A 15,229-nucleotide genomic window follows, 5' to 3' on the forward strand; every position below is an offset into this window, starting at 1 on the left:
AAGCGGGCATAATGGGGACATTACACTGTGTGGGGGCATCATACATACTGCCTAAGGGGCAAAATGGGGGCATTACACTGTGTGGGGGCATCATACATACAGCATAAGAGGCATAATGGGGGCATTACACTGTGTGGGGACATCATACATACAGCATAAGGGGCATAATGGGGGCATTACACTGTGTGGGGGCATCATACATACTGCATAAGGGGCATAATGGGGGCATTACACTGTGTGGGGGCATCATACATACTGCATAAGGGGCATAATGGGGGCATTACACTGTGTGGGGGCATCATACATACAGCATAAGGGGCATAATGGGGGCATTACACTGTGTGGGGCATCATACATCCTGCATGAGGGGCATAATGGGGGCATTACACTGTGTGGGGGCATCATACATACTGTATAAGGGGTATAATGGGGGCATTACACTGTGTGGGGGCATCATACATACTGTATAAGGGGTATAATGGGGACATTACACTGTGTGGGGGCATCATACATCCTGCATAAGGGGCATAATGGGGACATTACACTGTGTGTGGGCGATCATACATACTGTATAAGGGGCGTAATGGGGGCATTACACTGTGTGGGCGATCATACATACGGCATAAGGGGCATAATGGGGGCATTACACTGTGTGGGGGGATCATACATCCTGCATAAGGGGCATAATGGGGGCATTACACTGTGTGGGGCATCATACATACTACATAAGGGGCATAATGGGGGCATTACACTGTGTGGGGGCATCATACATCCTGCATAAGGGGCATAATGGGGGCATTACACTGTGTGGGGGCATCATACATCCTGCATAAGGGGCATAATGGGGGCATTACTCTGTGTGGGGGGATCATACATCCTGCATAAGGGGCATAATGGGGGCATTACACTGTGTGGAGGCATCATACATACTGCATAAGGGGCATAATGGGGGCATTACACTGTGTGGGGGCATCATACATACTGTATAAGGGGCATAATGGGGCATTACACTGCGTGGGGGCATCATACATACTGCATAAAGGGCATAATGGGGGCATAACACTGTGTGGGGGCATCATACATACTGTATAAGGGGCATAATGGGGGCATTACACTATGTGGGGGCATCATGCATCCTGCATAAGGGGCATTACACTGTGTGGGGGCATCATACATCCTGCATAAGGGGCATAATGGGGGCATTACACTGTGTGGGGCATCATACATCCTGTATAAGGGGCATAATGGGGGCATTACACTGTGTGGGGGCATCATACATCCTGCATAAGGGGCATAATGGGGGCATTACACTGTGTGGGGGCATCATACATCCTGCATAAGGGGCATAATGGGGCATTACACTGTGGGGCCAGTAAAGGGGTCCTGTACTATGAGAACAATACGTTTCCTCCCTTCCTGTCTCCATAGTTGGGTCGTATGTATCTATTACAGGAAACAGAACAAAAACCTTATGATTCTTATAAAGGGGCAACACAAGACCCCAAAAGAGCCTCGGTGCTGAAGGGGTTAATGCCCCCTGCGCCCAGTAATGGGGTCTCCACATACCTCCACCTCCAGAGCCGCCACCACATATATGGCTGCTCTGTGCGCACAGGAGCTGTGATGAGGTCACAGGAGGGGAGGAGTCAGGGGTCACATGATCAGGGGCCTCAGTGGATGCAGGACTCTGCTGTGCTGGTTGTCATGGTGCTGGAGGAGCTGAAGTTTATGTGTGGGGTCAGGAGGGGTTTACAGTGTGGATGTAGCAGAGCCGCGTGTGTACGAGGTGTATGGAGCAGAGCCGTGTGTGTACGAGGTGTACGGAGCGGAGCCGCGCGTGTACGAGGTGTACGGAGCAGAGCCGCACGTGTACGAGGTGTACGGAGCAGAGCCGTGTGTGTACGGAGCAGAGCCGTGTGTGTACGAGGCGTGCGGAGCGGAGCCGCGTGTGTACGAGGTGTACGGAGCGGAGCCGCGTGTGTACGAGGTGTATGGAGCGGAGCCGCGTGTGTACGAGCTGTATGGAGCGGAGCCGCGTGTGTACGAGGTGTATGGAGCGGAGCCGCGTGTGTACGAGGTGTACGGAGCGGAGCCGCGTGTGTACGAGGTGTATGGAGCGGAGCCGCGTGTGTACGAGGTGTATGGAGCGGAGCCGCGTGTGTACGAGGTGTACGGAGCAGAGCCGTGTGTGTACGAGGCGTGCGGAGCAGAGCCGTGTGTGTACGAGGTGTATGGAGCGGAGCCGTGTGTGTACGAGGTGTACGGAGCGGAGCCGTGTGTGTACGAGGTGTACGGAGCGGAGCCGTGTGTGTACGGAGCAGAGCCGTGTGTGTACGAGGCGTGCGGAGCGGAGCCGCGTGTGTACGAGGTGTACGGAGCGGAGCCGCGTGTGTACGAGGTGTATGGAGCGGAGCCGCGTGTGTACGAGCTGTATGGAGCGGAGCCGCGTGTGTACGAGGTGTATGGAGCGGAGCCGCGTGTGTACGAGGTGTACGGAGCGGAGCCGCGTGTGTACGAGGTGTATGGAGCGGAGCCGCGTGTGTACGAGGTGTACGGAGCGGAGCCGCGTGTGTACGAGGTGTATGGAGCGGAGCCGCGTGTGTACGAGGTGTACGGAGCAGAGCCGTGTGTGTACGAGGCGTGCGGAGCAGAGCCGTGTGTGTACAAGGTGTACGGAGCAGAGCCGCGCGTGTACGAGGTGTATGGAGCAGAGCGGCGCGTGTACGAGGTGTACGGAGCAGAGCCGCGCGTGTACGAGGTGTACGGAGCAGAGCCGCGTATGTACCAGGTGTACGGAGCGGAGCCGCGCGTGTACGAGGTGTACGGACCAGAGCCGCACGTGTACGAGGTGTACGGAGCAGAGCCGTGTGTGTACGGAGCAGAGCCGTGTGTGTACGAGGCGTGCGGAGCAGAGCCGCGTGTGTACGAGGTGTACGGAGCGAAGCCGCGTGTGTACGAGGTGTATGGAGCGGAGCCGCGTGTGTACGAGGTGTATGGAGCGGAGCCGCGTGTGTACGAGGTGTACGGAGCAGAGCCGTGTGTGTACGAGGCGTGCGGAGCAGAGCCGCGTGTGTACGAGGTGTACGGAGCGGAGCCGCGTGTGTACGAGATGTACGGAGCGGAGTTGCGTGTGTACGAGGCGCAAGGAGCGGAGCCGCGTGTGTACGAGGTGTACGGAGCAGAGCCGCGCGTGTACGAGGTGTACGGAGCAGAGCGGCGCGTGTACGAGGTGTACGGAGCAGAGCCGCGTGTGTACGAGGTGTACGGAGCAGAGCCGCGCGTGTACGAGGTGTACGGAGCAGAGCCGCGCGTTTACGAGGTGTACGGAGCAGAGCCGCGCGTGTACAAGGTGTACGGAGCAGAGCCGCGCGTGTACGAGGTGTACGGAGCAGAGCCGCGTGTGTACCAGGTGTACGGAGCAGAGCCGCGTATGTACCAGGTGTACGGAGCGGAGCCGCGCGTGTACGAGGTGTACGGACCAGAGCCGCACGTGTACGAGGTGTACGGAGCAGAGCCGTGTGTGTACGGAGCAGAGCCGTGTGTGTACGAGGCGTGCGGAGCAGAGCCGCGTGTGTACGAGGTGTACGGAGCGAAGCCGCGTGTGTACGAGGTGTATGGAGCGGAGCCGCGTGTGTACGAGGTGTATGGAGCGGAGCCGCGTGTGTACGAGGTGTACGGAGCAGAGCCGTGTGTGTACGAGGCGTGCGGAGCAGAGCCGCGTGTGTACGAGGTGTACGGAGCGGAGCCGCGTGTGTACGAGATGTACGGAGCGGAGTTGCGTGTGTACGAGGCGCAAAGAGCGGAGCCGCGTGTGTACGAGGTGTACGGAGCAGAGCCGCGCATGTACGAGGTGTACGGAGCAGAGCGGCGCGTGTACGAGGTGTACGGAGCAGAGCCGCGTGTGTACGAGGTGTACGGAGCAGAGCCGCGCGTGTACGAGGTGTACGGAGCAGAGCCGCGCGTTTACGAGGTGTACGGAGCAGAGCCGCGCGTGTACAAGGTGTACGGAGCAGAGCCGCGCGTGTACGAGGTGTACGGAGCAGAGCGGCGCGTGTACGAGGTGTACGGAGCAGAGCCGCGCGTGTACGAGGTGTACGGAGCAGAGCCGCGTGTGTACCAGGTGTACGGAGCGGAGCCGCGCGTGTACGAGGTGTACGGAGCGGAGCCGTGTGTGTACGAGGTGTACGGAGCGGCGTACATATGGAGCCGTGTGTGTACGTTGTGTATGGAGTGGAGCCGCGGGTGTACGCTGTATCCAGCTGTATACTCCCTGGTTCGGTCAGAGACACCGCGGCTCTTTATCAGACTGTAGAAGAACTGACTCTGGACACTTGGTAAAACTGCGCTCGGACGTCTCTTGTTTCTCGCACAGATATTGATGACATAAGATGGAGTCAGACGAACCCTCCTACAAAACCTGATAACAAAGTCATTACTACAGGACTGGATGAGAAACGGATTTATTCTACAAGAAACGCTGGGGCCACAAATGAGAGAATCCGGGCCCCGTGGCTGGCTACTCCGGAACCCCAGCGTGTTAGGACCAGACGGGGTCTTTGTCCCTGGAGCTTCTCTGCTCGGTATAATGAGACTCTGATCTTGTTCTTATAAAGAGGGTTGGAGTAAAATAGAAGCTGGCTGAATATGAGGACCTTGTCTGATCTCTATGTCCTTGTGTACAGAGCTATGGAGATAGCGCTATTCTCTGTATAATAGATGTGATGTCGCTGGAGCCCTAATATTCCTGTACAGGGGTCTCTGTAGAGATAAACTTACCCCAGCATTATGGATTGGGAGATGGAGAAAAAGGGATTGGGGAATTCTGCTATATGGGAGAGTTTGTCCAATATTCCAGTAGTTCAGAAATTTAAGTATCTGGGGATTTACATTACTAATAAACCACAGAAGTTTATTCCTTTAAATCTAAGTCCACTGGTTATTAAAATGAGGAACAACGAGTGTATATGGGAAAAGCTACCTGTGTCAGCCTTGGGTAGAGTAAACCTCATTAACATGTGCTTAATGCCATGCATTCTATACGTTGTACATAACTCACCTTTCTGGACAACAGCTTTAGAGACTTTGTGTGGAAAAGATGGACCCCTAGAATAAAACTGGAAAAATTGCAATTACCAAAAAAATCAGGGGGAGGAGGGGTAGTAGCTTTGCCTCATATATAGGGCTACTACTTAGCTTCCCAATTTCAGCACTTCCGAGGCTGGACACTGAAGTTGGCCCAGGGAGCAGAATCAATTGTATTAAAATACTTGGGAGGGTGGGAAAAATTTACTGGAGATACTGGAATCACACAAATTTGTAGATAGCCCGATTATATACCCCACCCAGTCACTGGTCCATAATAATTGGTGGACATATAAAAGACTAAAATGACAGACTGCACAAAGTACATGCCTATCTGGAATAACTTTAATCTAGAGGAGTTGCAGAGATTGGAGGGATTTGGAGAATCGGAGATTGAAATATGTGCATAAGCTATACTCGGATGACCATCTCAAGTAGTTCAAACAGCTGAAACAGGAGTTTAATTTGCATGAATCTGAATTCCTTAAATACTTGCAACTAAGACAAGCAATATGGGCTGAGGAAGCCATCTCTAATCTTTCTACCGGGTGGGCCATTTATATGGATACACCTAAATTAAATGGGAATGGTTGGTGACATCAACCTCCTGTTTGTGGCACATTAGTATATGGGAGGGGGAAAACTTTTCCAGATCTGTGGTGACCGTGGCGGCCATTTTGAAGTCGGCCATTTTGCATCCAACTTTATTTTATTCAATGGTAAGAGGGTCATATGACACATCAAACTTATTGAGAATTTCATAAGAAAAACAATGGTGTGCTTGGTTTTAACGTAACTTTATTCTTTCATGAGGTTTTTTACAAGTTTATGACCACTTATAAAATGTGTTCAAAGTGCTTCTCATTGTGTTGGATTGTCAATGCAACCCTCTTCCACTGATCGCAACACCACAGAAGAAATGCTAGCACAGGCTTCCAGTATCCGTTAACATGAGTATGGGTATGGTTTTACTGAAATGCACATGGTGGGGAGGGTGGATGTTCATTCTGGGTTGGGAAGGGGGAGAACTATATGGTTGTTATTTGAATGACATTGAATGAACAATTGGTTTATATAGGTATTATTCCTGTACATGTACTGTATGACGACATTTAAAATAATTATTCTGATGTAAACTATGTTATTTGGTGTTTAATAAAGTTTATTGATTAAAAAAAAACATTTTTCACATTCTGAACAGGAAAAAGGCTTCTACCGTGTGTGAAGTCTCTGGTGTCTAATAAGGTGTGATTTCTGTACAAAACATTTCCCACAATCCGAACATGAAAATGGCTTCTCCCCTGTGTGAGTTCTCTGGTGACTAACAAGATCTGATTTCTGGTTAAAACATTTTCCACATTCTGAACATGAAAAAGGCTTCTCCCCTGTGTGGATTCTCTGGTGCTTAGCAAAATCTGATTTCTGGTTAAAACATTTTCCACAATCTGAACATGAAAAAGGCTTCTCCCCTGTGTGAGTTCTGTGATGTGCAATAAGTTGTGATTTCTGTATAAAACCTTTCTCACATTCTGAACAGGAAAAAGGCTTCTCCCCTGTGTGGGTTCTCTGGTGATTAACAAGAACTGATTTGTACTTAAAACATTTCTCACATTCTGAACATGAAAAAGGCTTCACCCCTGTATGAGTTCTATGGTGTGTATTAAGATGTGATTTCTCTACAAAACATTTCCCACATTCTAAACAAGAAAAAGGCTTCTCCCCTCTGTGGGTTCTCTGGTGATTAACAAGAACTGATTTGCAGTTAAAACATTTCCCACATTCTGAACATAAAAAAGGCTTCTCCCCTGTGTGAGTTCTCTGGTGATTAACACGATCTGATTTATGTTTAAAACATTTCCCACATTCTGAACATGAGAAAGGCTTCTCCCCTTTGTGAGTTCTCTCATGTGCAATGAGCTGTGATTTCTGGTCAAAACATTTCCCACATTCTGAACATGAAAAAGGCTTCTCTCCTGTGTGGGTTCTCTGGTGCTTAAGAAGAACTGATTTGTGGTTAAAACATTTCCCACATTCTGAACATGAAAAAGGCTTCTCCCCTGTGTGAATTCTCTGATGATTAACAAGGTCTGATTTCTGGTTATAATATTTCCCACATTCTGAACATGAAAACGGCTTGTCCCCTGTGTGAATTCTCTGGTGATTAACAAGAATCCATTTCTGGTTAAAACATTTCCCACATTCTGAACAGGAAAATGGCTTCTCCCCAGTGTGAGTTATTTGGTGTATAGCAAGATGACATTTCTGTCTAAAATATTTCCCACATTCTGAACAGGAAAAGGGCTTCTCATCTGTGTGAGTTTTCTGATGTTTGCTAAGACTTGATTTCTCTGTAAAACATTTCCCACATTCTGAACATGAAAATGGCTTCTCCCCTGCGTGAGTTTTCTGGTGACTAACAAGATCAGGAGGAGCAATTTGTTTTTTAATGCTTATTTTTTTACTTTGCTTTTCCTTATTAGTCGGTAATGCATCAGAAGACAGGACCTGTTTTAAATGATCAGATGAAAGATCTTTGCTGTGAAGGGATGATGGTATATCTGGAGTAATGTCATTCACTTCAATTCTATCTTGTGGGATCTCAAGATCATCTGATTTAAAAATTGAAGATGTCTGCTGTCCCTCTGATCTCCTGGTAGAGTCATCTGCTAAGAATAAAACCAAATATTATTTTTGAATAAAATATCCATGATATTTTTATTTTTGAACATTTCTACTTAAACTGTCAGTACAGATGGTAAGTTATGTAAAAATATTAAATTATTCACCAAGACAATGACAGTTCACAGTCTAATAGAAAACCTCATAGGATGGATCAGTAGAGCGTAGTGTTCAACTCTTTGCTTATTCCGCCTCCCAAATATGGAATAAAAAGCCACCAAACAATGTTATGTAGGTGAAATAATACCAATAAAAACTTCTACACATCTCACAAAAAATAAGTCCCCACTCAGGTCCATCATCTCATCAAGAATGTGAATGAGCCTTCAAAGAGATGTCTCAATTCCACAAAGATAAGAACTTTGTAATAACTTTGGAAAAAATACACTTAAGACTACACAAAAAATCTCATACATTTAATCCTTACGCAGAATGAAAAAGAATCTAATGAAGTATCTCCTGAGTTGGAAAAAGTAAAAATAGAACTTTGCATTAGAATCACAAATAATCAAGTTACAAATTAAGAAATTGGTCCCTACATAGACGGAAATAAAACAGAGAAAGAAAAATACGTTTTCACGAGACAAATCAGATTATAACGCCGGTTGTATTTTCTACTGGGGTAAACAAAAAATCAGACAGTGGAATTATCAGGAAAAAAACATCAACTGATTATTGAACTACTGATTCAGACTCAGGTGAGTATAAATTAGATTTATTTATTTATTTATTTTTTACAGGGCACATTGGCTTCAATGGATTAGGTGTTAGGTGACTATAACTGACTTTTTTATTTTTAACCACTTCGCGCCAGAGCCTGTTTTTGCCTTCGTGACTGGGCCAATTTTTTCAATTCTGACCACTGTCACTTTATGAGGTAATTACTCTGGAACGCTTCAATGTATTCCCCTGATTCTGAGATTGTTTTTTCATGACATATTGTACTTCATGATACTGGTAAAATTTCTTCGATATAACTTGCGTTTATTTGTGAAAAAATCGGAAATTTGGCGAAAATTTAGAAAATTTTGCAATTTTCAAACTTTGAATTTTCATGCCCTTAAATCAGAGAGATATGTCACACAAAATAGTTAATAAATAACATTTCCCACATGTCTACTTTACATCAGCACAATTTTGGAACCAAAATTTTTTTTTGTTAGGGAATAATAAGGGTTAAAAGTTGACCAGCGATTTCTCATTTTTCCAACAAAATTTACAAAAACATTTTTTTAGGGACCACATCATATTTGAAGTCACTTTAAGGGGTCTTTATGACAGAAAATACCCAAAAGTGACACCATTCTAAAAACTGCACCCCTCAAGGTGCTCAAAACCACATTCAAGAACTTTATTAACCCTTCAGGTGCTTCACAGGAATTTTTGGAATGTGGAAGAAAAAAATTAACATTTAACTTTTTTCACAAAAATGTTACTTTAGACCCATTTTTTTTATTTTCACAGGGGTAACAGGAAAAAATGGACCCCAAATTTTTTTGTGCAATTTCTCTTGAGCGTGCTGATACCCCATATGTGAGGGAAAACCACTGTTTGGGCGCACTGCAGGGTTCGGAAGGGAAGGAGCGCCATTAGACTTTTTGAATGTAAAATTTGTCTGAATAATTAGCGGACGCCATGTCACATTTGGGGAGCCCCTAATGTGCCTAAACAGTGGAAACCCCCCACAAGTGCCACCATTTTGGAAACTAGACCCCTTAGGGAACTTATCTAGATGTGTGGTGAGCACCTTGCACCCCCAGCTGCTTCACAGAAGTTTATAATATTGAGCCGTAAAAATAAAATTTTCACATTTTTCCCACAAAAAATGTTTTTCATTCCCTAATTTTGTATTATCATAAGGGTAACAGGATAAATTGCACCATGAAATTTGTTGTGCAATTTCTCCTGAACACGCCGATATCCCATATGTGGAGGTAAATTACTGTTTGGGCACATGGCAGGGTTTGAAAGGGAAGGAGCGCCATTTGACTTTTTGAATGTAAAATTTGTTTGAATAATTAGCGGACGCCATGTCACATTTGGGGAGCCCCTAATGTGCCTAAACAGTGGAAACCCCCCACAAGTGCCACCATTTTGGAAACTAGACCCCTTAGGGAACTTATCTAGATGTGTGGTGAGCACCTTGCACCCCCAGCTGCTTCACAGAAGTTTATAATATTGAGCCGTAAAAATAAAATTTTCACATTTTTCCCACAAAAAATGTTTTTCATTCCCTAATTTTGTATTATCATAAGGGTAACAGGATAAATTGCACCATGAAATTTGTTGTGCAATTTCTCCTGAACACGCCGATATCCCATATGTGGAGGTAAATTACTGTTTGGGCACATGGCAGGGTTTGAAAGGGAAGGAGCGCCATTTGACTTTTTGAATGTAAAATTTGTTTGAATAATTAGCGGACGCCATGTCACATTTGGGGAGCCCCTAATGTGCCTAAACAGTGGAAACCCCCCACAAGTGCCACCATTTTGGAAACTAGACCCCTTAGGGAACTTATCTAGATGTGTGGTGAGCACCTTGCATCCCCAACTGCTTCACAGAAGTTTATAATATTGAGCCGTAAAAATAAAATTTTCACATTTTTCCCATAAAAAATGTTTTTCATTCCCTAATTTTGCATTATCATAAGGGTAACAGGATAAATTGCAGCATGATATTTGTTGTACAATTTCTCCTAAGTACGCTGATACCTCATATGTGGGGAAAACCACTGCTTTGGTGTACGGCCGGGTTCGGAAGAGAAAGGAGCGCTATGTTGGCTGGGATAGGCAGCAGACACCATGTCACATTTGAAGAGTCGCTGACATGCCAAAACAGCAGGAACCCCCACAAGTGACCCCATTTTGTAAACTACACCTCTCAAGGAATTCACCTAGGGAAGTAGTGAGTATTTTTTAATTTTTAAATTTATACCATTGGGCAGTGAAAAAAGCATAATTATATTTTTACCACAAAAAAATGTTTTACCCTCAGATTTTACATTTTCACACAGGGCAATGGGTAAAAATGGTGCCGAAATGTGTCACACAATTTCTTCTAAAAGTGGCAATACCCCATATGTGGCTGTATCGTACCGCTTAGCCATACGGTGAGATCTGGTGGGGACGGAGTGCTATTTGACAATTGGAGAACAAATTATTGTAGAATAGGCATTTGGATTTGGGAGCACAAAATTTTCTGAATTTCTTTTGGGGGGCAAGGGTCATTTTGCTTTTCCAGAGCCTTTCTGCTACCAGTAACTTGGAAGTCCCTTATATTTTTAACAGATGACGGACCTGAGTGGGGACTACCTTTTTTTGAGGACTGAGTTGAAGCTTTTATTGGGAACATTTTATGTAACATTTATCCGGCGATCTAGGCTGGGCACTTACATCGGGGTTTCCATCTAATTTTCCAAGTGATGTAATTCAGATGAAACCCCTGCGGGATCCATTCACTGTAATGAGGCAGCAGAGTTACTCTGGACACCCTCTGGTCTCTGTTTAGCGGTGTCCTTTTTTTCAGAAGTGCACAAAACTGTGGCCAACCGCACTTTTATGCACGCCTAAAACAAATGACACCGTGGGATCCCAGGCTAGACGGCATCCACAGTGGCCTATATCTGCCTCATTACAGGGAATCTTCCGTCATGGGTTCCGGCTGAATCATGTATTTCAGAGATTTACACGGAAACTCTGGTGTAAGCGCTCAGTGCAGAGCGCAGGATAAATGTGAGCAGAGCCTTACTGCGATCTTTGGAGACATAATAAACAAATCAGTAAGAGGTGAAGAATTGGTTTTATTTAGTTTTTACGCCGTTCCTAGTGTGATATAACTGATTAGATTACTTTATTCTTTGGGTCGGTGCGATTACAGAGATACCAGATTTATATCGGGTTTTTATGACTGACAGCTGTCACACACTAAAAGACGCTTTTTTTGCAAAATCTAGTTTTTGCATCACCATATTTTGAGAGCTATAATTTTTCCATATTTCGACCGACAGAGTCATGTGATGGCTTGTTTTTTGCGGGACGAGTTGACATTTTTATTGGTACCATTTTTGGGTACGTGACATTTTTTGATCGCTTTCTATTCCGTTTTTGGGAGGTAAAATTAACAAAAACAAACAATTCAGGAATTGTTTTTTGAGTTTTTTTTTTATTCCATTCTACGTGTGGTAAAAGTGATCAGGCAGCATTATTCTTCGGGTCAGTACGTTTACAGCGATACTACACTTACTGTATTTTTTTTTATGTTTTGGCGCTTTTACACAATAAAACAATTTTATAGAAAAAAATATTTTTTTGCATTGCTTTATTCTGAGCGCTATAACTTTTTTATTTTTCGGCTGATGGAGCTGTATGGCGGCTTTTTTTTTGCGTAACAAGATGACCTTTTCAGTGGTACCATTTTTATTTCTATTTTGTTTTTTGATCGCATTTTTTTCCACTTTTTGTTTGGCGATATGATGAAAAAGCATTTTTTTTGCTCCGTTTTTTATTTATTTTTATTACGGTGTGCACAGAAGGAGTTAATTAGTGTGACAGTTTTGTAGCTCGGGTTGTTTCGGATGCGGCGATACAAAATATGTGTACTTTTTTTGGTTTTGTAAAAATATACGGATTTATTGGTTTAATATTTTATTTATTTATTTTTATTTATTTTGTGATTTTTTTTTTAAATAGTTTAAAAACTTTTTTTTTACTTTTTTTTACATTTTTTCTTAGTCCCTGTATGGGATATTAATTTTTATTTTTCTGATCACTGATCTCATGTAATGTAATAGACATGTATTACATTACATGAGATCTTCCCTGACTGTTTCAGTCAGAGTCTTCTGTCTGGCTACAGCTGCAGCTGAGCCAGACAGGACACCATATATGGCAGAGCTGGAGGCGGTCATGTGACCTCCAGCTGCCATAGCAACCCCAGGTCCTGGAAGGACTCGGAGGTCTTCGGAGAGGTAAGTTGACGACCCCCTCTCCTCCTGCTGTCTCCTATATGCCGCGATCACTATAGATCGCAGCATATAGAAGACAGCTAAGGGTTAACATCACTGGGACCTGATCTAATCAGGTCCCGATGATGTTCCCTGTCAGAGCTAACGCTCTGCACCAGAATCGCAGCGCTTGCAGGACCCTGGGGGTCCTGAGCGCTGCGAGACCACCCACCGTTTTTAAACGTCGGCGCTGCACAGAGCCCAGCAAGCGCCGACGTTTATCTACAGTGGGCGGTCGGGAACCAGTTAAATAAATGTGTTAAACAGGGTGTGGACTTTTATTTCTAACGGTTTACTGAACAGTCTTCATCAGTAAAAAATGAGTAACTACTGAAGAAACCTCTCTGGGGTAATTAGAGTATGGGGCTCGGTGGCTCGGTGGCTCTTGGGAATTTAAACTATCGTAAGGGACAATATTTATTGTCAGATGAGTTTCAAGTGGAAATATTAGACATTTAAAAGAGAACTTTTTATAATAGTGCTGAGCTGAGGTGTCTTAAATATAGATCTCGGGCATTTGGAAGAGGCAATGGTGACTTTTTTTAAAGACTACCAGGAGTTACAGACTCACATAAGTGAGGCAGGCCGATCCCATCACAATCAAACTAACATAGAATGAACCTGTAAAAAAAGACATAGATTAAAAAAAATGTTACATCCCCATGAACAACGTATGTATGAGGGGAGAACTCTAACACTAAACTGGAGTTGCACTAATTTATGGTGGACCATTGGAGCAACTATGACTCCTGACCAGAAGAGTAGAGAAAGTATTAGCGCCCCCATGTCAGGAGAGATTGTGCAGTAATCTGAATAATTTAGGATTGAAAACAAAGCTATGACGCAAAGTGAATCCATGAAACCAGGATAAAGGGAAACTCTGTTGTTACTGACAAATTCACACTTGGCCCTCACTGCACATTAAATGCTGTCGATCATAAAGGTGAAGTTTGGCCAGAAAGACTGGACCTGGTCTTGTAGGGACCATATGAGCACATTCAGCAGCACAGAAGGGAGAGAAGGGAGATTCATCCAATAAGATATCAGGGATCTAGGAAGGCTTTAAGTTCTATAGAAAAGGGCTTTCAATCTCTAATGGCATTTGCCTAGTTTTGGGTGGAGGAAAATGTGATCAAGAGGCAAAATGTTGATCGCACAATTGTGATACGGCTGGACTACACCACCGATAAAGCAGCCACAGTCAGTGACTAAAAACCAAGCAATGTGAACTGAGGTCTAAGATGGTACACATGCAAGAAATAAGAGCATGTTTACACTAGCAAAAAGATGCAAAACCTACAAAAGACAAAAAATATATCTCATACCCTACCATCATTATGTATAAATGTAAAGCAAAGTTGCATATGAAATATAGGGTACTTAGTGAACTATTTTTGATCAAAAAAAGTATACAAGCCATCCTTGTCGCTGGTGGGACGGCTTGTATACTTTTTTTGATCAAAAATAGTTCACTAAGTACCCTATATTTCATATGCAACGTTGCTTTACATTTATATAAAATAATGGTAGGGTATGAGATATATTTTTTGTCTTTTGTAGGTTTTGCATCTTTTTGCTAGTGTGAACATGCTCCTATTTCTTGCATGTGTACCATCTTAGACCTCAGTTCACATTGCTTGGTTTTTTGTCTTGTTTGCATTCTGTGCAAATTAGGGGTGTGGCATCCCCCTTGTTGAGCTGGTTAGTATATATGTAGCTTACCACGGGCTTAGGTGGTCTGATATTGGGACCCGGTTCTATTTGTCTACCCTTTTATATGCATTACTTCAACTTTGATATACAGTAAGGTTTTTAATATAGACAGTGTAGGACCGTCCCAATTTAGGGTCACCTTGTCGCTGGTGGGACGGCTTGTATACTTTTTTTGATCAAAAATAGTTCACTAAGTACCCTATATTTCATATGCAACTTGGCTTTACATTTATATATAATAATGGTAGGGTATGAGATATATTTTTTGTCTTTTGTAGGTTTTGCACAGTCAGTGACTGAAGAATCTGTGACTTCTCTGCATTTAGTGGTTACTACTCACCTGGGTAGTCATATGTAGGAATCTCCTCTTTACACCGCTCATCACCCCTCACATATGTATCTGTAGTATTAATATGGGTCAGATCTTCACCCTGAAACAAATATTGTGAAAGTCACAGACAGATGGAGAAGTCTCATCTATGATCAGCTCTAATCCTGCCATCTCCACCGTTCTCATTACACAAGTATAAAACACAAAATACTGGTGGATAAAACAACACTGAACACAAGACCTTCACAGCCGTCTACACATCATGGTGGAGATCTCATGACACCTTTTCTCCATCTACCTGATGATCCCGAGGAACATTGGGAACTTCTTGTTTACAGTCAAGTGAAAGGAGAGGATGGGGACATCTCTCTGGTGTTGTCCTCTTACTGGATAGATATAAAGGAAACACATACAGTCACTAA

General features: G+C 44.3%; 1 protein-coding gene across 1 annotated transcript; it reads right to left on the reverse strand.

Moving 5' to 3' along the window:
- Positions 1–5,991: 5,991 nt before the first annotated feature.
- LOC141191601 (uncharacterized) lies at positions 5,992–15,216 on the reverse strand (the record flags this gene model as incomplete). Its single annotated transcript, XM_073661531.1, has 3 exons — positions 5,992–7,748; positions 14,817–14,907; positions 15,106–15,216. Coding segments are annotated over 3 exons (1,656 nt in total), but the record flags the coding sequence as incomplete, so codon positions are not given.
- Positions 15,217–15,229: the final 13 nt, after the last annotated feature.

The sequence above is a fragment of the Phyllobates terribilis genome, unplaced genomic scaffold (assembly GCF_046119375.1).
Source record: "Phyllobates terribilis strain yellow unplaced genomic scaffold, ASM4611937v1 Scaffold_47__1_contigs__length_9908305, whole genome shotgun sequence".
NCBI lineage: Eukaryota > Metazoa > Chordata > Amphibia > Anura > Dendrobatidae > Phyllobates > Phyllobates terribilis.